This window comes from Astatotilapia calliptera, chromosome 23 (genome assembly GCF_964374335.1).
Source record: "Astatotilapia calliptera chromosome 23, fAstCal68.1, whole genome shotgun sequence".
Classification (NCBI taxonomy): domain Eukaryota; kingdom Metazoa; phylum Chordata; class Actinopteri; order Cichliformes; family Cichlidae; genus Astatotilapia; species Astatotilapia calliptera.
Genome location: NC_137443.1, coordinates 29,441,686 through 29,464,816, shown reverse-complemented (window position 1 = coordinate 29,464,816; position 23,131 = coordinate 29,441,686). Strand labels below are relative to the sequence as shown.

Here is a 23,131-nt window from a genome sequence, read left to right as displayed (position 1 = left end):
AGCTGAAACAGGGTCCAGAGAGACAGACCAACTCATACGTGTGTGAGAGGCTGTGAAAGGAGTTGAGGACAGAAATAGATAGAGAAAAGAGCTCCCTGATATGAAGAGGGCTGCTGCTTTGTGGAGAACATCAGTTTGTGGAGACATCAATTTAGTAGTATTCACACACAGATGACATCCCCTCACAGACACCAGATCCCAGGCCACTGTCAAACTGTCCAATCATCCACTCAAACACATCCTGAGGCACTTTCACTCCAACAACCGCATGCATTCTTGGCCATTTCATGAGGACCAATTACAGCCCCACAGACCAGCAGCTCTGAATGTTCGAGAAGCCAGCTGAGACAGTGATTCTTTCTGGATTCTCTCTTGATTATCATCACAAAGACTCCCTAAATCTGAAGCTGAAAATACAGCAGCTGTTTTTTTTTAAAGACATGCAAATCACCAAGGAAGGCTTGAAACCAAACTCTGTGTCAGCCTGCAGCAGACATTAATTCTGAAATTCGAGGATACGCCCACCCTGAGATGACATACCACAGTACCACAGCAGCAGCAATGTGATTAAAACTGCTGTCTGTGCCGCCTCTCAAAGGACGCCTTTAAAAGAAAAAAACCCCCAAAACATTAGGAAGTCAGGGAGCACAAGTAGACGCGCATGACATACTCAAGCTAACAAGGAGATTCAAAACACATGCAAATATTTATGAAGCAGGGTGAATACTGGCTACAGTAATATACAGTTATGTATGTTTATGATGGAGTAAATGACAGAAGAGGGAGGCTTAAGGCTAAATAAAAGCAAAGAAGAAGAAAATGAAAACTTAGGAACACAGGACAAATGCAGGACTGCTTACTACATATACACATGCCATAACAGCAATCTTTTTATAAAAAGGGGAGCAGGCTTAGTGTTTAGAAAAACACAAGCTGCTGGGAAGTAGTCAAAAAAAACAGAATAAAGTCTGCCTCTGTCTGCAAAGCCAAAACAGGAGTCTGTAGGTGTGGTGTGCTCGGACAGGAAGCTGGCTTCTGTCCCACTTCCCGTGTATCACAAGGAAGTGGAGATTGAAGATAAGACTCAAGGTGGATGGAACAAAATGAACCATCTCTATGGAGCAAAAACTGGAGATGAATTCCATGGGGACTGTGGAAAAATAGTTTAATATTTTACCCTCCTTTTCTGCTTGTATCAGTTAATAAAGTGACAGTTTAGCAAGAGGGTAATAAATAAATGACAAACACATGCTTAGATGAAGAGAAAATGGAGAGAGGCTTAAGGAAACAAACCAATATCTTATCTGAACATTGAAGGCAATAATGTCACTCTGCAAATGCTTCCTTTTTGTGATGCCAAAAATCTAAAAAAAGACTATGAAAGTCATTTTGCACATTCTGAACAGAAGCACAGGTTTATTCTTTGAGGCTTTTGTGCTACCCAAGAGCAGCGATGGTTTTATAACAGGGGCGCTTTGGAAGCACATCCTCCACCAAGTACAGAGCAGCACAGACAGTTACACAGTTATCGTGAAATGCAATAGTGAAATGCCAGTGGATCGCCAACCAACAGGGCCAATACAACTGAAGTATCCCTCATCTTGATATTGAACCCAGACTTGCTCTCAAGTCATCCATCCATGAGTGAATGTTGCTTGTAGTGAAAAGTGTAAGTCCCAGTCCATTTACCAAATGAAATGAAAGCATGTAAATATTTTAAAAAGCAAAACAACAAAAACAAACAAACAAACAAACAAAAACAAATATGGAAATTTGATGGGTTAATGGAAAGAAACTAAACTCATGCACTGCTTATTTGCAATAACAACACACAAGAAGGTTCTACCAAGCTGAACACCTGTTTTACTCCCATCACAACCACTGCTGTGGATATTTTCATGGACAGTAAGATGTGTGCAAACCTCACACATCCACTCTTCACTTCCCACATGTTTATTTTAAATCCCTCTGGATCACTAAAGTATGCCTGCAATAATCCAACATTATGTTACTCACCGATATTTGGAAGACTTCCTGTGTGTCATCAAGCATCTGCACCCTCATGGAGACTTGGCGTCCTGGAGGCTGAGCAGGAGGGCGCAGACCTGGCTCTAGGGTGGACACTCCAAAGCTTTCAGGAGCACCCAGCCTCTGCCCGGCTGTGGACGACCTGTCGGCTGGTTCGACCATGATGACAGACCTTACAGTAAGAGGCTATCGAGCTGCAGGGACCTCTGTTCACGTCTAGTGGAGAAAGAAAAGAGAATTTTCTGAAAATGTGGGATTGGAGTTTGTCTCTTTGTATGCTTTGGGCCCTCACTATAAACAGTACAGTTGCATCACATCCTGTGTGTTAGTAAATCTGCATGCACAATTTCCTTAAAAGGCATCCTGATACTGCTTTTATAGGAATTCTAAATCCCTTTTGTGGGTGTCTGAAGGACTAAAAACGTCATTAGCATTTAAAGAAACACAGGCCAAACTGCATTAATGCAAACCTGAGAGATCTCTTGAATAACTGGAGGTTATTCTTGAAACATGAAAATAAAGGACCTGTGCACCTTATTTAAAAAGAAAAGAAAAGAAAAGAAAAGAAAAGAAAGGGAGTAAGAGGTTCTTTTGTGGCACTTTGCTTGGAGAGAAACTCCAAAGTTTAATTACTTCAAGAAATGTGTGAAATGTCTTCCCATATTTATCCAATCTTTGCTTTAAATTGGTCTTACCCAATGTACAAACCAAAAGACATTTAATCTGAGTTCTTTAGTGATGAGCTTTATTTATTTATTGACTATAGTGATGAAATGAGTGCATACATAGCATAAACTTCAGACAGAATCAGACAGACTTGCTCACACCTAGCTAGACACTCATGTATCCCAGCTGCAGAGCATGAAGTTGGGATTTCCTATGAGCTATTCACAGAGCTCTGTTTAAGGCCAGTTCAGACTTGAATAAAGCGTCACAAGTAGGGCAGATGAGATACGGTCTGAGAACGCACAAAGACACTCAATCTGTGCCCCTCACCCCCTTTGCTTTCATTCAATTACACAACACCCCCACCTCCATCCCACACTTGATAAACCTCAACCTCAGACAGTAAATAACCCCTCAGGACTGCTGGTGATATCACAGCTGAGGAATGTTTTAGAAGACAGTCAGGGTGGGGGGCAAAGGACGAGGGTAACACAGTGCTGCGCTGCCCTGACACACTAACACACAGGATCAATTATCCAGCGTTTCCAGCAATGCTCAGCAGACTTTGAGGTTTGTGTCTGGAGAAAAATTAAATATTAAAAAAAAAAGAGAGAGATCATGTACAGAGGCATTTCTTGTCAATAAATCATGACATCAATGTCCACTTCTAACCCAGTAGTAAACATCATTTAGAAAACACAGCTTCTTGTTCAAGGTCAACATAATTGATCATTATTATCACACAACAGATGTAGTGTGACTGTAAACTATGAGTCATCCACTAAGCTGCAGTGGAAAAAATCAAATCAAATCTGTTGTTTCCTTTTCACCAACAACTCTGCATCCGGATAAACAGTTTGTTGTAAATATTTGAGTGGTGCAGTTAGCAGGGAGACTCCACCATGGCAAACATCCACCCCAACTATGTGAGCTTCATTCACCACTTCCAATGCCGGGCCCATAATTCAAGAGCAAATACAGTGTGTCATAGGCTTGATGGGAGCTGTCCTGTTCCAAAGACTCCTATAAATGTGCCTGAAAAATACAGCTTTCCTTTGCCCAAATCTGGAGAATCAAACTGATGTATAATTTGTGGTTTTACGAGGACAGGACACTGTGGTGAAGCCACTGTGACGAGTATCTAGTTTGGGGATAAAGTACAGGTTGAGTGAATTTTTTGAGCCAGATGTCAAAATATTTAGGCAAGCAAGGTATGCAGACAAAATCCTTGAATGTTATTCACAAAAGCACAGTCATAGTTTTTGCAATAAACCACAATAAAAATGTTACAAAAAGGCACCAGCATCACAGATGTGGTTGAGAAATCCAGGTAAGTGAATCGAGTTAGTCTAACAACACCTGTTGCAGCTGTCTGTAATGGTATTATAACCCTTTTCCACTATTAAGTACTTGGCTGGACTCGATTAGCCTTTTAGGGTTTTCTATTAGGTGGTAGTACCTGGGACCAGGTCCGTTTTTAGCACCTACTTGGCCGGGGTTCCAAGCGATCTGAAATGCTCTAAAAATATGATGTCAACAAGTCAACAAAAAGCCATACACTGAGCAGCAGGTATAACATTGATGTCCTACATTGTTGTGTTGTGTTTGTGCCACATACACTGACTGAAATGGACTTTCAGCCATGTTCGATAATGACCCCATCCATGCACATTAGGGTGTACTCAATCATAATGGAAAACGACTGAAACCAAGTACACTCAGTTCGAATAAGTACTAGTCCTCTGAATAGGGCTATTATGGTTCCTGTCAGTCAAAGCAGAAAGGCCCCAAACTTTAAGCTTCAACAGCTGAGTTATAAGAAAACTTAGACTTCGCACAGATGTAACAAAGGGATAAGTTGGTTGTAGAGGGCTGTATTAGTTGCTGTATTCTGTAAAGCCGGTATTTTAACATGGGACCCTATGGGGATTGACCCACTTTTGGAAACGGCCTCAAATGGGCACTAGAGGAACTACAGTTAGTGGCACTTCCTACTTTGGCTGCCACATCTTAACATTTTGAACTGTTGGTCAAAATTAAGAAACTTCGACATCTGTCTTATTTCTTTCATGATCATTCAAACCTTATCAAACCTTTATTTCAAAATTGACCCCAGAACAGTTGAGGTGATTTTTTTTCCCCACAGAAATAACCAGGCTAATAACACCACACTGCAATAGAAAAGAAAAACAAAAAAACAGCACCATCCTTAGTAATCCCTTCACATGAACACACAGGTTACTGCTTCTCTACACCTCAGTCACAAAACCTGAAACTGGAGACGTACCAAGGAAGTGACCTGACAATAAAAAGGGATCTGACATTCAAGTTACTCATTACACCAGTGGGAACACTCCTTTGTTTCTGTCAACCACTTCTGCAATGAAATGAAAGTGCCATGCAGTTGTTCACTGGTAGCTGTAACGGCTGGAAGCACTGAGACAGTGACCAACACCTTCCTTTAAGCTATAGTAAAACTTACATGCCACTGTCCTGCTTGACAAAACAATGTTACATATTTTAAAACTACAAACTTAAAGCTCCCTGTATTACCCAAGTCAAAAACCAGTTTTATAGCTCTAATAATTCACTGACAATGACGTATCAATTGCCCAGCTGATATTCTGCAGGCAGCAGAGCTGATTTGTTGTCTGCATGTCTTCAGTCTTTTAAAGAAAAGCTCACATAAGGAATCTACTGGGAACTAAAATAAAAATAATACAGATTCTTCCATGAATGATTTCAATGACTTCACCATCATAAAAGAAATCGGAACCTTGATAATAACACACTACATGTTAAACTGACAATCAAATTCACCACCAATTAAATCTAGAAAGAGGGAATTTGGAAGCTGGGATTTCATCATCTCCTCTTTAGAGCCTGGGAGAATTATACATGGAGTTTTGTTGTGCAAGAGAGGAATACAGAGCAAGCTGCTCATGCAGGCACAAAGGAAGCTACTGTGGGAGCTTCCAGCAGTGGGGCTTTAACTCAGGGGAACCTAGGCCTCTCAACCAGGCTTTGAACTAGCTGAAAGTTTCCCAAGAGTTTGCCAGAGGGAAGCCAAGCTAAGAGAATCGGATGTGATTGCAAGTGCATGAGAGACAGCCTTATGTCATACAGGGAGAAAAGTTACCAATTTGATTCAGATCGTTTTCATACAAAGGATTACCAACTCTGACCCCAATCTGTTAAAAAATTAGATAACGCTTTGTCATTTTTGAAGTGAGAAGTCTGACATTACATAATCTGTGTAAGCTTGCACAATGGGGAGAGTCAGTCGGCTGTGAAACAGGTCTAGCAATCAGCAGTTTGGTTAAAATGTCAAGGCCAAATGAGATGCAAGAAGCTGGAAGTCTGTACACAGACTGATGAGTGTGCTGGTTAAAAAAAAAGCTAAATTATTGACAAAAGGAGCAGCAGAAACTGTGCTGTGAAAAAGGATCACTGATCACAAGATGAAACTAACACAGGTGCACTGCTAGGCTAATGAAGGAAGCTTTGCAGTCATATTTAAACAGCACTGTGTCAGGGCCACTGTAGAGAGAAAGTAACACGGTAGAGCTGGGGTAATATTCTCAGAAAAACTCTGAATAATACAAACATTTACAAATAGTAAGGACCCACTTGCCTCACCTCATAAGGTTGGATCAGCATAGTCATAACACAATCATTTGATCATAATGTAATTTATAAAAAAATTAGAATATGCATGCCGGGGAAAAAAAGTGTTACACATTCCTTGAAATGTCTGTGGAAATCTTTAAACGTCTTTGTTTGACAAACAGTCCCAAACCTGAAAATATTCATGGAAGTACTGCCCACACAAATTTAAAAGACTAACTAGCACATAATCTCTGGCCTCAGTTACTTTTTCCTATCACAGTTATATCAGGATATTACAGATATCCTGCTAGTGGCATAACACATATGTCCAATACCAGAGATAGCAAGAGAGCGATATGGCCCTCAAAGATCCATGAGAAAGGATTTATAAAACCTTATTTGGTGGATAACGTCAGCAATCAAAACTACACAAGTAGTTTTGATTTCCTGTGGTAACTTAAATGAAAGCTCATTTAGATAGTGCTTCAAAGTAACCGCCAAAATAATGGCCCAGAGGCGTTACTAAGATGCCCATGATACCAGACTTACTCATAGAAGGACTTTGACTTTGACCACCTCTGTGGTAGCTCACCAGCAATCAGCGTGCTACAGTGCAGTCCTGGGATCCCTTTCACAGGTGATTTAGCCCCACTCAAACCTTGAATCATATGACCAGAATAGCAGACATGATGGTAGGGTGGGACTAATGCTGAGTTCCAGATCAAGTCAGAAATCAAAATTTCTGAGTTCCCAGTTTAATCTGGAATGCCCCCTTAACTTGAATTTCCTACTCAGAAAGTCAAAGCAACCCCAACAATCAAGAATGAATAATACAAGATGGCAGCAGTTAATGTACAAGCAGTAAAACTGTAAAATTTTTAATCTGGACTGCCGCCGTTGTATATTCATGACTCGCTAAACAAGCCATATGCAGAGCACTGACTAGGCTCTATCCATGCGTGTGCCACAGGCGTGTTTTTAAGTTCCGACAAACAAATATGCTGTATAGCTAGTCATACATGAATGGCTCTACAATGCTAAAAACCAAAACAAATCCTGATTTTCTTGCTTTTCTGACTTTACTGTTGGAACACACTAGCTAGGAAGTGAAGTCATTCTAGAGTTCTGACTTCCAAGGTTATTGGAACATAGCTAAAGTCTCCAAAATTCAAATTCAGACTGTAACCCATTCCAAAGCGGTTCATTTATGGTGTGAATGTGATCACACCTCAATCAGAATCAAATACCAGGTATACGTTGTAGAGATGGCACGATACCACTTTTTTATGTCCGATACCGATACCGATATCATAAATTTGGATATCTGCCGATACCGATATGAATCCGATATAGTGTTTTTTAATCAACAAAACTGTTTTTTAAATATCTTGCTGCATTTTGTATAAGTTCATACTCAAGTTTAAAACAACAACTACACTAAAGCTATTCTGTTATACCTGTATGCAAAAAAAAATATTTCATAGTTCAGCAATACTGATCAATCTAATAAACTTAAACCTACACCATCCTCCCTATTCTGGTATTTTAAAGAGTACTTAGCATAAATATTAAGCAACCTAACTAATAGGGTTCCAACTCCCAGCAACAACAAAAATAAATAAATAAAAAATAGGGAACCACCCTTCACGCTCCACCTCATGATGCTTAATCGACGTAATCAACCTTAATTTGATGCAGTGTGAAAAAAAATACACAGAAATCAATTATTTTTCAAGAAATATTAAATAGATTCAACATCTTTCTTCAACAAAATTGCAGACTGCACAGATGGTACCTTCCCAAAGGAAAAAGTACTATAGCTCGACATTTTAAATGAGAATAAGAAAGAAAAGTATGTCTTTGTGCCCTCTTTTCCCTGTTAATGCCCTATCGGCCCCCCTGGCTAAACTTTGCTAGATCCGCCCCTGCACAGTTACCAGCGTCAGCTACGTAGAAAAAGATCCTGGAGTAGAAAGTAATAATAAATAAATTCTAACAACAGCTGATCAAGCTTAAACGTGCTGCTGTTGTTCAGCCGCTGGTTTCCTCTGTCTGGTGCAAAGTGGGCCAAAAGCAAACAAGAGACACGGACTCGCGACAGAAAAGCCGATCAGCTGATCATTAAGCAGTTTCACGATTGAAGTAGCAGCAAGAAGAGGCAGTCGCTCGTTAAGCTTAACGCAGGAATGCTTTACAAACATTCAGAGATGGACTTACACACTTGCTTTACTTCTCTCGGGGATAACTTTGTCAGAGATGAAATGCCGGGTTCCTAGCGAAGCTCCAAATGCTATCCAGACCACCGACAGGTCCCGCATGCCACAGCCGCTCTATCACGTGATGCATACTGCTCCGACGTGCTAATGTTCTGAGGTGAGTTACAGCGTGTTGCAAGTTTTGTGAGGTGCTTTCGTGATATTTAATGGATCGGATTACATTTTTTATTTTTCTCCGATATCCGATCCAGTAATTTAGGTCAGTATCGGACCGATACCGATACGTAATATCGGATCGGTCCATCTCTAATACGTTGTAAGTTTGAGCTACAGAAAAATTTCCCATAGCCACGTATGCTTTGCATTCTGGGATGCAGCAAGGTACTATAGAAGTGGAAAGGTATGTATAGGCTAGCAACTCGCAGTCAAATGAAAATGTAAATTCTACATGTTCTCTAATAGGAGATCAACACAGGACCCTTTCCCTGCATTTACTTTTGTTGCTCCCCTCTCCGGACACATATGGCCAATAACATTCTCATCTGGTTTGTAGTGATGCATTTTATGTCTGTGAAGGTTCTCAGTCATCCAGGTCATCTCAGGAATTCGCATGATAAGGTGGGGCCAGGTTTCACAATGAACTCACCCGAAACTCTGGCTGATTGGGACCCACACCCAGTTTCACACCTTGGCTAAGGCGATTAGAGGATCATCAGGGGGTCCTTTTGTCCCTCTGTGGGGGGTTACTCCCACTAGGTTTATATCTGGGACTCTCCACCATTTGACCTTAGAACTGAAGAAGCTTCTCGGATGAGAGGTGAAACGTCTTCAAGTAACTTAAAGAAGTCCAGACGCTTTTCTTTGCAAGCTCCTTTGACTGTGATGCATTTTAGTTCACTTGGATTCTACTCTGTGTAAAAAGAAGTCAAATTACAGGGAAAAGCTACAAGTTTACAAACTCATCAACTGATTTGAATCAGAGTAAAAGAACCATTGGATGTGAAAACTAAGGGTTATATACCAGGGACTCTCCATAGGTTGTTATAGAACTAAAGAAGCCTCTTTCTTCCAAGAGGCTTCTTTACTTTGGTATGTGAACATGAAAACATGTTCACATACCAAAAGAACTCTATTTGCCTTCTTTCCAAGTACTTGAGACATAGGCTCTAGTGGTAAATATGTTTGAATTATTCCCTACTTAGCTGTTCGCATACCACTGTATCAGGATTTTCTTGGATCAGAACCTCCAACTTCAATGTTAAAATTGTTGAATTTACAGAATTACAAGCAACATAAATCTTTCACAAAAACTGTAAGGAATATATTGTTAAAAAATAAGCCCAAGAAACTGAACTGGAGTCACTGATCACTGATACTTCTCCATCATGTCAGAAGCTCTTTTTTTAATGAATGACAAATATTTGACAAATGACATGGCTTTTTGTGTGTTACCCCTAGTTCATGAAGTCTGCGCATCAGTGTTGGTTAGAGCTGATGCTTAACAGATATTGTGTCTGTATGACATGCCCTTAAACTCTACAGATGCATCTTGATAACAGAGCTATTTAGAGCTAGCTGTTAATTCAGTTCCAAAAAAAGCTCCAAATAACTAGCACTGGGAACATTTTTAAGGCTTAAAAAACAGTGGCTGATGTTATGTTGCTATGTCCATCTTTTGGTGACTACACATGCACGCAACTATCAGTCAGTAGGTCAGTCGGAAGGTGCATACTGAGCATTGTTTTGTGCAGAAAAAAAAATCCCTGTGTGTTCTGGTGAGGGCATCCTGAGTAGCGACATATGGTGGGAAGGTGTGGAAACAGCTAAGCAAGTGGATCTTGCTTCCAGATTATGTCCCATATATTTACACCCACCCCTAACCCCACCCCCGAAACTCACACAATAAAACTAATACATGCACTAAGCCAATGAACACTAAAGGGGATCCATTACCTGACAGTGTTGTTTGTTGTGTACATTTTCACTCTGTGTATTCTACATGAGTCGAGTGAAAAATGACACCCAAGCCGACAAGCATTGGCGAGGGTGAGATCAAGGCTATGACACAGCGAGCCCGCTACACCTGCGCTCCTTGACAGATCAGTGGCTGGGCTTGACTCCACCAAGGTGACACCATCCACCTGCTGAGCCATTAAGCTGCTCTACTGCCCTCAGGAGAGATTGTATTGTGTGTGTATGTGTGGGCAAGAAATGGAGTGCAACATCAACACCACGTGGCAATCAATACCATGTCATACTGATTGCAAAACCAAACAGGCAGCATTTCCACCTGAGCACCCAACCATTGTTGATCATGGATGCTGACCCTGTGACCTCATGCTGAAAGATGGAGGGGGTCCAAGAAGAGTATGTGTCTCTCAGAAATCAATAAAGGGAGGGGATTTGTTTACCAGCTGATTGTGACACCTAAAAGGTGCACACTGTGAAAGGGGGATTGTCTCTGAGAACACCAAAGATCAACTAGCAGCTTTGTTAGGTGCACGCGCGCGCACGCGCACGCACACTTCGACGAGCCACATTTAGAGACGTACTCATACAGTACAGAGTACAGTTGGCAGAGAGAACCCTACAATGTGGGTTAGCAGAGTAATCCTTTAGCCCAGGGCAAAGATGTCAGTAGGCCAAGGCAACCTGCTCACAGTCCAGGGACTGAGCTGGTGTGTGCATGTGTGTGTGGCATTATTAATACAAAATACTGGAATTACTAATAAAGTGGAAAATATTCAAGATTAAAGTGTTAAAACTATAATAATCTTGAAGTTTTATGTAGCAGTAATCGGAGGAGCATATCCTCGTCTATCTTTAAGCTTACAGTAACAGAAGCTCTGCTGGACCTCCTAAAGCTCAGCCGATTAGGAAAACGAACAGACTGGTGGCTGCAATCGAAGCGAGCTTAGACTTAAGATATCGGACTCATCGCGCTTAACCCACTGTTGCATTTTAAAAAAGCAACGACTCCTATTCCTAGAAACTGGTCTACATAATGCAGTAAAGGTGTCTGAATCTGCACCTACTGTGCGAGGAATACCAGAAACACTGCGTTTAAGCTCGCTTCACAATCCGGATGGCACGGTTTCCTTACCCCCCCTCTTCCTCCAGGATCCACTGAATGTGCGTCCGTGAGAGCTTTTTATGTCCACCGCAGATGGTAAAATCCACGCTGTAAGTTTTGAACGCGGTGCTCCTCTTGCTTGCAGCTGAACCGCTCCCTCTCAGGTGGGACGTGGTTTGTCCGCGGCAGCCATTCAGACAAATGTGGGAAGCCGCGCACTGAGCTTTCTACTGGAACAATAAAGAGCAACACACACCGCCTCCAGCGCTCCGTGCGCCCCGGCACTGGTGGTGGTGGTGTCAGGGAGAGAAAATGCAACTTGGGCGGCTCAGCAGCGCCATCGCACGGCCTGAGTAACTTAAGGTGTTGGCCATTGGTTTGTTTCTCACAATGAGCACTTTACAGCCTATTTAACTTAATAGAGATTCAAATTATTCAGGCCCCAGAAAACAGACTATATCAGAATATAATAGGAGTAAAGTAAACATTGCTTAGATTAAAACATTTGAATTTTATATCAATATTGAAGATAATCCAAAATTACACAATGGGTAATGGGAAATTACAGAATTACACAACTACTAGTAAGGACTACAACACAATGGAGACTTCATACAAATTTTTCACTTTAATTTGACAATTTTTACAATTTAATGTCGAATTTTTTGAGTTTTTTCTATCATTTCACCTAACAGCGATGGTTTACATTCTTTTTTTTATTAGGTTGAAAAAATGATTTGTTATAATTAAAATCAAAGGGGGTTTTTTGGGGAAAAAAAAAAAACAAAAGCTGGAAATGGCCCGTACGGGGATCGAACCCGCGACCTTGGCGTTATTAGCACCACGCTCTAACCAACTGAGCTAACCGGCCACGAGGCTTTCCGGCAGAACAACTGTTTTTATATGTGTACCATATGTACTGCTCACGAAAGCGGTATAAATTGGTTGAACAAGCTCATATTCTTGTGGTTGGTTCTCTCTTTCACTTTTTCATTGCACTTGTCGCATTCCACGACAACCAATAAAAGCAAATACTAATTCTACGAGGCGAAAAGAAAACCTCAGCCCCACATCGACGACGTCTTTCTTTGCCACGAAGCAGCATCAGCCAGGTCTGTTGCCATAGTTACGAGAGAGCGAGAGAGCGACAGAGAGAGAGAAAGCGAGAGGGAGAGAGGGTGAGACTGATCACGTGACCCAGCAAGATGGCGACTATAAGGTAGAATGGGGATGTGAGTACCACGTCTTATTGGCTAACCTTTGGGCTACTAAAACCAGCGTGTGTTCTCACATTGTTGGGAGCCGTGTTTGTTGCACTTTTATTTTGCTACGAAGCAAATGCTTTGTCTTCACAGTGTAACTTTAAAAGAAAAGGGTCCACCAGCGCCGCCTTATCCTCCAGGACAGCCTACCAACTAAAGTGAATCCGCTAACGTTAGCTTTCTTATATACCGTGGTTATCTGTTATTGTGGCTGATTACTCAGCTGGTTTTACTCTGACCCGGGTAGCTCACCTCCAGCTGCGGCTGCACTCTCACCTTGTTCCGCTTGTGTCCTCTTCTCTTTCAGGATTTAAACTGAGAGGGTGGAAATTTGGATCTGTTGCCTAATTGTTCATCATCATCATTATTATCTTAGAATCAAGATGGCCCTAAATGTCTTTGGTAAGCAGCATCTCACAGTACACGATTGTCCCTGGAATGTCTTATGGATTTAAGAATGGTGTGTTAATTTGTTTATGATTAACTTCCAATCTGTTGTTTAAACATGTTGTTTAAAAATGAAAAGTGGTCAGTGGTCGTATTCACAGAAGTTTCAAATAGTAGACTTGATTTAATGAAGAAAAATCCAGATCCTTTAAATAAGGAAAATTAGTATTGCATTATAGCCATAAGTGGTTCAGTTTGCAGTTATAATTCTTTATAGCATTTCTTATGGACTCCAGGACACTTTATTTTTAATTATGGTTTGGTTTTTGGGTTGTTGTTTTTTTAACAAGATGTACTGTCTACCATCTTTTGCAATCAAAAGTATGATCTGAATGCACTGTTGTGCCAAATATATTTTGCTTTTCCAAGACAAGCTCTGTAAATTCTCTACAGGCTCCTCATGTTCGTCTTTCTCATCTTCTTTTTTTCTTTTTCTTTATTCATTTTTATTATGACTCACATAATATGTGCAATATAAATATGTCAAATCTGAGGCGACTGTTGTTGTGATTTGGCGCTATATAAATAAAATTGAATTGAATCGGTGTAGATAAGTATTCCCATTATAAGTAAAATTTCCTTCAAAAGTAAAAGTCATCGTTCAGTGGTTTTTATATACATATATATTATATTATCCATCCATCCATCCATCCATCGTCATCCGCTTTGTCCGGGGTCGGGTCGCGGGGGCAGCAGCCTAAGCAAAGAGGCCCAGACCTCCCTCTCCCCAGCCACCTTGTCCGGGGGAATACCAAGGCGTTCCCAGGCCAGCCGAGAGATATAATCTCTCCAGCGTGTCCTGGGTCCGCCCCGGGGCCTCCTCCCGGTGGGACATGCCTGGAACACCTCACCCAGGAGGCGCCCAGGGGGCATCCTTGTCAGATGCCCGAACCACCTCAGCTGGCTCCTTTCGATGTGGAGCAGCAGCTGCTCTACTCTGAGCCCCTCCCGGATGGCCGAACTTCTCACCCTATCTCTAAGGGAGAGGCCAGCCACCCTTCGGAGGAAGCTCATTTCCGCCGCTTGTATCCGCGATCTCGTTCTTTCGGTCACTACCCACAGCTCGTGGCCATAGGTGAGGGTAGGGACGTAGATCGACCGGTAAATTGAGAGCTTCGCTTTTACACTCAGCTCCCTCTTCACCACGACGAACCGGTGCAACGTCCGCATTACTGCAGCCGCAGCCCCAATCCGTCTGTCGATCTCCGGCTCCCTTCTCCCATCACTCATGAACAAGACCCCGAGATACTTGAACTCCTCCACTTGGGGCAGGAACTCATCCCCGACCCGGAGTGGGCACTCCACCCTTTTCCGGCTGAGAACCATGGCCTCGGATTTGGAGGTGCTGATCCTCATTCCCGCTGCTTCACACTCGGCTGCGAACCGTTCCAGTGCGAGCTGGTTATATTATATTATATTATATTATATTATATTGCTGATGTGCCCCTGGTAGCTGTAGTAAACAGCCAAGCTCTCAGTGTTGCAACTAGCTCTACATATTGATAGTATTTTAATGATATGATATATAATATCATAGCCATCAGTGGTTTCACTTTATTTTATTTTATTTTTCATTCCTTTCAGGACATCAGAAAATCCGCTAACAGCTCGTATTTGAAATGTGACTTTGTTAAGAGGTCATAAGCGTTTAATCTTTAGCAACCCGTTGTATTTTAAAGTTTGCTTTTTTAATGTAAATATACGAGGCAATTTACTGTAACCCTTATTTTCTGAATGTAGCAAAGGGCCAAGTGTTTCTTACATGTGTTATGAAGGAGGAAAAGTGCCCATTTGTTGTTGCAGATGCCGGGAGTGTGAACAGTCCGTGTGTTTTGTCTGGGTTCTTGTTAGTTTGTGTATCTTTGAGCCTGTGTTACCTCAAGAAAAGGAGGGTGAGACGATTGCCCGGGGAGGATTTGGAGTTATTTTGAAGACAGGATACCGAGACGACAAGTGGTGAATAGATAAGGCTTGTAGAGTGGCCTCTGTACACAAGGACAGGAAGCGGACTGTTAGTTTTACCCATGCAAAGAAGATGGAAGACGGAATACATTTCTGAATTGGCCAGATGCTGACAAAAATATATTTTCGAGGCCTGGGTTAAAGAGGACCTTTTGTACTGATCTCCAGTTTCAAATTTTTGGTCTTGGATTCTGCTAAAGTAGCTTTGCATGGCCTAATGTTTAAAATAAGCTTAATTCATCTTATGATTTGCCTTCACACAGGACCTGAACAGCTATCTAAAACTCTCCACTTTAAGCTAACTTTCTGCTATTGGCTGTTGTTCAAAAACAGCAGGTATCTCCTCTCACTGACATCACACATCAGCCGAAAAGCTCAAACACTGTGTTCAGAGCAGTCCAAACCCTGAGCCTTTGGCTCACAGGGATTACTGTACACATACTGACCTCATAATTTGAAACTCTGTAGAAGCTGTAACCCTATATATGTGACACAAAATAGGGGTCCACTTTAAGTATTTTAATTTAGTTTTTGTTAGATGTTCAGTGTAGGATTTCTTAATTATTTTCACAAACGATATTTTTGATATGTTTATTTCCACTCTTTTTGTACATACAATCTAATTGACTGTTCAAAGCAATATGTGAAATATTGCCTGCTATACTGCAGAAGTTATGTGATATAAGACAGTTTTGCTGAGCAAACGAGAAAACTACTTTTCTCAGAGTGCTTTGAAACAAAGCTAGCTAATTTAAGCATTACTAACTATGGAATCATCAAAAACAAGCTTTACATAGCACTGTGAACATGACACTATAAATCACATCTCACTTTTCACAGCATGAGTCAGATAAGCTATATCTTTAATGGTTTGTATACAATGGCCAGTAACTCAGTTCAAAATTGCTATGCTTATTTTTTTTTTGTTTTGCTTTGGAGTTGTCTGTATGTTTTTGTGGTTATGTGTAAATGTATAGGTACATTTACATGTATGCATATAGGCATTCTGCTACTGTAAATAACCTTATAAAATATTTATTTGTAGAAAGTGTAGGTTCGTAAGATTTTCTTCTTCCTGCATCTTTTCGCCTTGGTGTATGCGAGGATGTTTTTATATGCTAACTCAAGTGAGACACAAGGACAGGACTAAAAAAGAGTGAAGAAGCAGCCAGTGTCCAAAGGAAAACTTTGAAAAAGCTTCAGAAATCCTGGACACCAGATGAAAAGATGAGGAGTAACTCAAAACCTTTGCTCAGTGCTGTGAATATACACAAAATGCCAAACTCAGAGCAGAATAAGATATAAACAAAGCGAATAGAAACTGCAGTATAATGAAGTACAAAGAAGCAAGACATCATTCATTGCAACTACGTGACTGATTCCTCTTTAACAACCTGTTTTATGCTTTACGGCACATAAAGGATAAAGTAAACAGCATGTCGTAGTGACCGATGATGCCTTTGTCATGCTTATGTAACAAGACTCACTTTGTCCCAGTACAAGTGGAAGTGTTAAATCTCATTTCTGTTGGGAATTGAGGTCATTGCAGTAACAACACATGCAATAGATGTAAAGTGCATAATTTAAATGTGTACCTTGGGATTTTACAGGCGCCACAATGGGTGTCTTTGAGTAGAAGTGCTCAGCAGCTCCGCAAGAGTTCACCCAGACTCCACACCAGCGCCTGGGGCCAAAAGTGTTTCGGTTTTAATTAGAGATGGCACGATACCACTTTTTTATGTCCGATACCGATATCATAAATTTGGATATCGGCCGATACCGATATGAATCCGATATAGTGTGTTTTTTAATCAATAAAACTGTTTTTTTTTTCATATCTTGCTTTTTGTATAAGTTCATACTCAAGTTAAAAACAAAACAAAACACTAAAGCTATTCTGTTATACCTGTATGCAAAAAATGCACTACACCCAAAATATTTCATAGTTCAGCAAAACTGATCAATCTAATAAACTTAAACCTGCTCCATCCTCCCTATTCTGGTATTTTAAAGAGTAAGCAACCTAACTAATAGGGCTCTAAAACTCCCAGCAAAAAAAAAAAAAAAAAAAAAATAGGGAACCACCCACCCTCCACTTAATTGACGTAATAAACTATAATTTGATGCAGTGTGAAAAAAAATGCACAGAAATCAGTTATTTTTCAAGAATAATTAAATAGATTCAACATCTTTCTTCAACAAAATTGCAGACTGCACAGATGATGAAGTACTATAGCTTACTAGGGTATATTAGACTTAATAGTTACTATATACAGTAATGGACTTCTATACATTTTACATCAGATTAAAACTTTGGATGTAAGATTCAGATAATTATTTATTAAAAGCCAGACATTTTAAATGAGAATAAGAAAGAAAAGTATGTCTTTGTGCCCCCTTTTCCCTGTTCGTGCCCTATCGGCCCCCCTGGCTAAACTTTGCTAGATCCGCCCCTGCACAGTTACCAGCGTCAGCTACGTAGAAAAAGATCCTGGTGTAGAAAGTAATATTAAATAAATTCTAACAACAGCTTATCAAGCTTAAACGTGCTGCTGTTGTTCAGCCGCTGGTTTCCTCTTTCTGGCGCGAAGTGAGCAATAAACAAACAAGAGAGACGGACTCGCGACAGAAAAGCCGATCAGCTGATCATTGATCAGTTTCATGATTGAAGTAGCAGCAGCAGAGGGAGAGATAGAGAAGCAGTCGCTCCATATATCGGTTGTTAAGCTTAACTCTGGAATGCTTTACAAACATTCAGAGATGAACTTACACACTTGCTTTACTTCTTTCTGGGATAACTTCCTCGGAGATGAAATGCTGGTTTGGTAGCGAGGCTACAAATACACACAGCCGCTCTATCACGTGACCCGTACTGCTGCTACGTGCTACGGTTATGAGCCGAGTTACGCCATGTCGCAAGTTTTGTGAGGTGCTTTTTTGATATTTAATGGATCAGATTACATTTTATATTTCCCTCCGATATCCGATCCAGTAATTTACGTCAGTATCGGACCGATACGTAATATCGGATCGGTCCATCTCTAGTTTTAATCACATTCGCTAATACTACTGTCAGTGTTGTTTATGGTGTGTTACAACCAAATAAAACTACAGGGGAACACTGCCATGATGTTGATATCCATCTACAATTAATTTCACACGGCCTGAGGAAGGGAGGGGAGCTGACAGTAAAAGCTAGTGTGAGGGTAACAAAGATAAACACTGCACAGCTCATTTAAAAGCAACCACGGTATAAATGAATCTTTCACAGCATTTTATGCTTCACGGAGTAGATTTATTCATTAAGCCACTTAGTCGCCAATTATGCTCTGTGTGGTTTCTGCTGTGGAAAAAACTTAATCCATCACTCTGATGTCCCAAGGTAATTGCATACAGACTAGAAAATAAAGCAGTCATGCTGTCAGTGTTGGAGCGTAGATTTCTGTGTTTGTTTGGCTTGTTTGCTTCAGCAATTTCAAGGCTTAGCTGTGAAATTCATGTGAGTGCCCTAAAATCGTAATGCTCTTCCCTGATGTGATTGTAAAACATTTGATTTTTGTCTGTACATTAAGCTTCCCCTTTCTTTACGCTGGTCTAATGTCAAAGAGATAATGACTTGATCAATACATCCGCATTCTGATGCAGTTATATGTTTAATGAATTAAAATTAAAATTTAGACACAGAGCTGTTGCGTCACTGTCATGTTTTCTCCACATGGGGGTGCTGCATCAAAGGAATTAAATGAGAGCTTTCTGTGTCCTCAGATCATGATGAATACAGGCCACCAGTGTGGAAATCCTACTGTAAGTATCAATATACCTTTTGTTTGTTTGTTTTTTTCAAACATACCTAAATATTTTGTCTTCTTTGTTTTCAATGATTGTTTGATGATTTTATAACATGGCCTCTTTCCCGTCACAGTGTATCAGCTCCAGCAGGAGGCACCTCACCCACGCAGAGTCACCTGCACCTCTGAGGTGAGAGCACATGTCCTTATTATCAACCACCACATTCTAGCACGTCTCATATTTTGAAATCCGCTTTTTATCTGTGTGATGTTGCAGTGAAAAAACATCAATAGATCTGCTAGATACACACGAGGCTTTGCTCAAATTCTTATCCTCATTGAACTCGTCTTCAAATGCAAAAGTAGTTTTTCTTCTCTAACATGTTTTCTACGGTCAGCTCAACAAGACAGTCACACTTGGAGCATAGTTGTCAATTTTATTGCATTTTTCACTTGCAGTATTTTGTGGTGATGTTTCTCAATCCCTTTATCTGGATAAACCTTTGCTTCTTTAAAAGTTAAGGTTTCTGCAAGTGAGATTTTGAATGTTAGCAGCAGAAAACTATTTGATAACTATTTAAATCCATTCCCTATGCTTGTTTTGGTAAGTGGTCCAGCATTGTGTCCATGTTAGCATGTTGGTCGCCCCCAAAGTTTATAAAGAACACAAAAGTGAGTCAGGTAGGAGCACTAACTAAATTCTAAACTAAACGTTCAGCCAGTTCACCAAAAGAAAAAAAAAAACTTTATTCTTTTCTGCGTTTGTGTGTCTGTTTCTGCATATCTGTGCATATATTCTAAGTGCCACAGAGTAGATACTAGAGATGGACCAATCTGATATTACGTATCGGTATCGGTCCGATACTGACGTAAATTACTGGATCGGATATCGGAGAGAAATGAAAAAAAAAATGTAATCTGATCCATTAAATATCAAAAAAGCACCTCACAAAACTTGCGACATGGCGTAACTCGGCTCATAACCGTAGCACGTAGCAGCAGTACGGTTCACGTGATAGAGCGGCTGTGTGTATTTCTAGCCTCGCTACCAAACCAGCATTTCATCTCCGAGGAAGTTATCCCAGAGAGAAGTAAAGCAAGTGTGTAAGTTCATCTCTGAATGTTTGTAAAGCATTCCTGCGTTAAGCTTAACAACCGATATATGGAGCGACTGCTTCTCTATCTCTCCCTCTGCTGCTGCTACTTCAATCATGAAACTTATCAATGATCAGCTGATCGGCTTTTCTGTCGCGAGTCCGTCTCTCTTGTTTGTTTATTGCTCACTTCGCGCCAGAAAGAGGAAACCAGCGGCTGAACAACAGCAGCACGTTTAAGCTTGATAAGCTGTTGTTAGTTAGGTTGCTTAATATTTCTGCTAAGTACTCTTTAAAATACCAGAATAGGGAGGATGGAGTAGGTTTAAGTTTATTAGATTGATCAGTATTGCTGAACTATGAAATATTTTTGGTGCAGTGTATTTTTTGCATACAGGTATAACAGAATAGCTTTAGTGTTGTTTTTTTTTGTTTGTTTTTTTTTAACTTGAGTATGAACTTATACAAAAAGCAGCAAGATATTAAAAAAACTGTTTTATTGATTAAAAAATACACTATATCGGATTCATATCGGTATCGGCAGATATCCAAATTTATGATATCGGTATTGGACATAAAAAAGTGGTATCGTGCCATCTCTAGTAGATACACAAACATGGTGAAACAGAGCGCGGACAGACCCATATCGTGATGTTGGGACAGTGTTTCCTACACATAGACTTTACTTGGGCAGGCCATCCATGTATATTAAAGCCCAGTACTTTGTGCTATCCATATCCCTTCCTGTCTTGTATTTTTCTGCTAGCGCTTTGACCGATTCGCTTTTGTGGAGCTCCTTGATGATTGTTTATCTGCGCCTCCTGAGTCTTTTGTCACATAGTCGTACTGTCTCAGACCCCAATATGCTGGTCTGCAGCTGGTTGCTGTAATCATTGTTTTGCAATAGTGACCTGCTGCAAGCTGAACAGTGCCACGACAGTAGACAGGTAAAGTTACAGTCCATGCCTCATACTTCATTTCATGCTTGCCCTCTGACCTGCTATCACAACAAATCTAGTCAAGTTCAGTGTATGCTACAGTGTGAGTGTTGGATATAGCTTGCTCTAGTTGTATTGGTGTTCTTCGTGCAGCTGATGCGATAGCACTTAACTGAAACAGGGTTCCGATAAATGACATACTACATGGGCTTAATTATGGGGCCAGGCTTTGGCTCTTAGGACACCTGGGGGGAATTTAGCAATGAGCTGGGCTGCAGTCCACTGGAAGCAGCTGAGCTCCAGCGTGACATCTTGTGGTTCTGCATGTATATAGCATGTGAAGCAGGTGATGAAGTCTACATGTGTACTTGTTGTACTTGCTCTTACTTCAGAAAACTGCTTCTTTCCATGCTTTGGTAAGAACCCGCTGTTCTGTTAAAAGTTTTAGAGCGTATGGGCATGTGTCATTATGGATTTTTCAAGTGAAATCTACTGAAATCGTGCAAAGGACTTCAGCTGTAAGTTTGAGACCCCTTTACCCTGAATCTCTAGCATCAGCATAGTTTCTGTTCTTGGTTTTAATGACAGTTGAGTGTGATAATAACCAACAACAGAAACCTTATTGGTGTAGATCAAGTCTGGAGTAAGCATGTTTGTCTCCTCAAAGAGACTGCTGACTCAGCTTGTACCAAGGCTGATTGTTTTTTCTGCTGCACTTCACCTCTCAGTTTTTTTCAGGGGCGACATTTGTCAAGCTGTCTTTAATCTAAAGTTGTCAGCCGGCACTATATCATGCTCTTATTATGTTTAGCTTTGGTATTATTAAGGCAATCTAACAGGATTTTTCACACTCTGTCCCTGCCGTACTCAAAGCTGTTCTGCTTCGTTAGCAGAGGAACAGGCATAACAGGATAGATGGGAGAGATCAGAAATTATGTTGTGCTAAAGGTCACACGCTACACTAATCCAGAGCTACACAAAGGACATGAAAAAACCTCTTAGCGTCGTGTTCCAGCTGATCCTCATCCTCTGAAAATGCAGGCTTGGTGCTTCACTTGTTAAAGTAGTAAGGAAATATCCAGTTATTCCCACAAACGAATTCACTTGTAACAGCTTTATTTAATTATTACAGCAAACTGAAGTGTGTTTATGTCTTAGTTAGTGGTGGAGTAGTTTATTGAGAAGAGGTTTTGTCCTAGCCCAGGGCACGCAGGTGGTTTGGCATGATGCTGATGTCCACTAAATGCCACGCAGCAGCACATCTGCTCAGCATGGGTTGGAGAAATCCAAGGGGGATTAATAAAGATGGATGGGGGGGGTTGTACATCTGGTTTTTGCGTGTAAAGACAGTCATCTTAGGGTATGATGGGAGGATAGTAGGCTGTGTGTGTGTGTGTGTGTGTGTGTGTGCGTGCGTGCGTGCGTGCGTGCGTGCGTGCGTGCGTGCGTGCGTGCGTATGCAAAATGAGCAGCTGTTGTGTCTGATGCCCTGGCCTTGGTTTGGTAGTCACCGCTGACCTATTTGAAGCAAGCAGAACCCCCCCCCCCACCAGCAGCCCCACTTTGTCTCCTGGGTGTGCAGCCGTACGTGATTTAATGATGCACCAATAAGCACTTATCTGCTGCTGGTACTTTTGGTACAATTTGTGGTGCATAACAGTGGTGCAAAGGAGACAAAGAGAGTGTGTGTGTCCTTTAGCTGGAGGACCGGAGGTTACGCTGTTTCACTGCTATGGCAATAACATTTTTTAAAGCAGTGCAATCAAACAATCAATTACACAATATTAAAGAAGCAAACACAGCCTGCAGTGCATTTAAGTGACTTGGTGTTGAAAACATTTGTAGGTTTATTGATTTGACTTTGCTTTAAAGGGCACAGAGGCAAGAGTAGTGCCATGAAAAACTCTGTTCTTGACCAGGTTTTTTTAGTGGATAAAACATAACAACACCTCTCTGAAGGAAAAAGGTCATATAATAATCACAAACATTTACTAGCCACATGTTTCTGAAATATAGTATCAGAAATTTAATATGTGGATAGGCTGAAC

General features: G+C 40.9%; 2 protein-coding genes and 1 non-coding gene across 9 annotated transcripts in view; 1 reads left to right on the top strand and 2 right to left on the bottom strand.

Annotated features, from left to right (window-relative positions):
* Positions 1–11,895, bottom strand: part of LOC113016867 (FERM, ARHGEF and pleckstrin domain-containing protein 1-like) — a 71,527-nt gene extending 59,632 nt beyond the window's left edge. For 3 of the 4 annotated variants that reach the window (XM_080297900.1, XM_080297901.1, XM_026160024.2), the window contains exons 1-2: positions 11,623–11,895; positions 2,017–2,244 (exon numbers count right to left, since the gene is read on the bottom strand). In XM_080297900.1, the coding sequence (XP_080154026.1) occupies positions 2,017–2,190 (174 nt within the window). In that variant the 5' untranslated portion in view covers positions 2,191–2,244; positions 11,623–11,895. The remainder of the gene's footprint in view (positions 1–2,016; positions 2,245–11,622) is intronic. The other variant, XM_080297902.1, reaches the window with a different exon arrangement.
* A 494-nt stretch (positions 11,896–12,389) lies between these two features.
* Positions 12,390–12,463, bottom strand: trnai-aau (transfer RNA isoleucine (anticodon AAU)). Its single transcript has one exon. It is a non-coding gene; the product is annotated as a tRNA-Ile (tRNA).
* Positions 12,464–12,722: 259 nt separating this feature from the next.
* The window catches only part of LOC113016384 (N-chimaerin), a 28,612-nt gene continuing 18,203 nt past the window's right edge, over positions 12,723–23,131 (top strand). Inside the window, exons 1-4 of one of the 4 annotated variants that reach the window (XM_026159184.2) lie at positions 12,723–12,824; positions 13,162–13,256; positions 19,029–19,067; positions 19,186–19,241. In XM_026159184.2, coding sequence (XP_026014969.1) covers positions 13,238–13,256; positions 19,029–19,067; positions 19,186–19,241 — 114 coding nt within the window. In that variant the 5' untranslated portion in view covers positions 12,723–12,824; positions 13,162–13,237. Of the gene's footprint in view, positions 12,825–12,875; positions 13,027–13,161; positions 13,257–19,028; positions 19,068–19,185; positions 19,242–23,131 lie in introns of those variants that run through there. The other 3 variants (XM_026159186.2, XM_026159185.2, XM_080297899.1) reach the window with 3 other exon arrangements.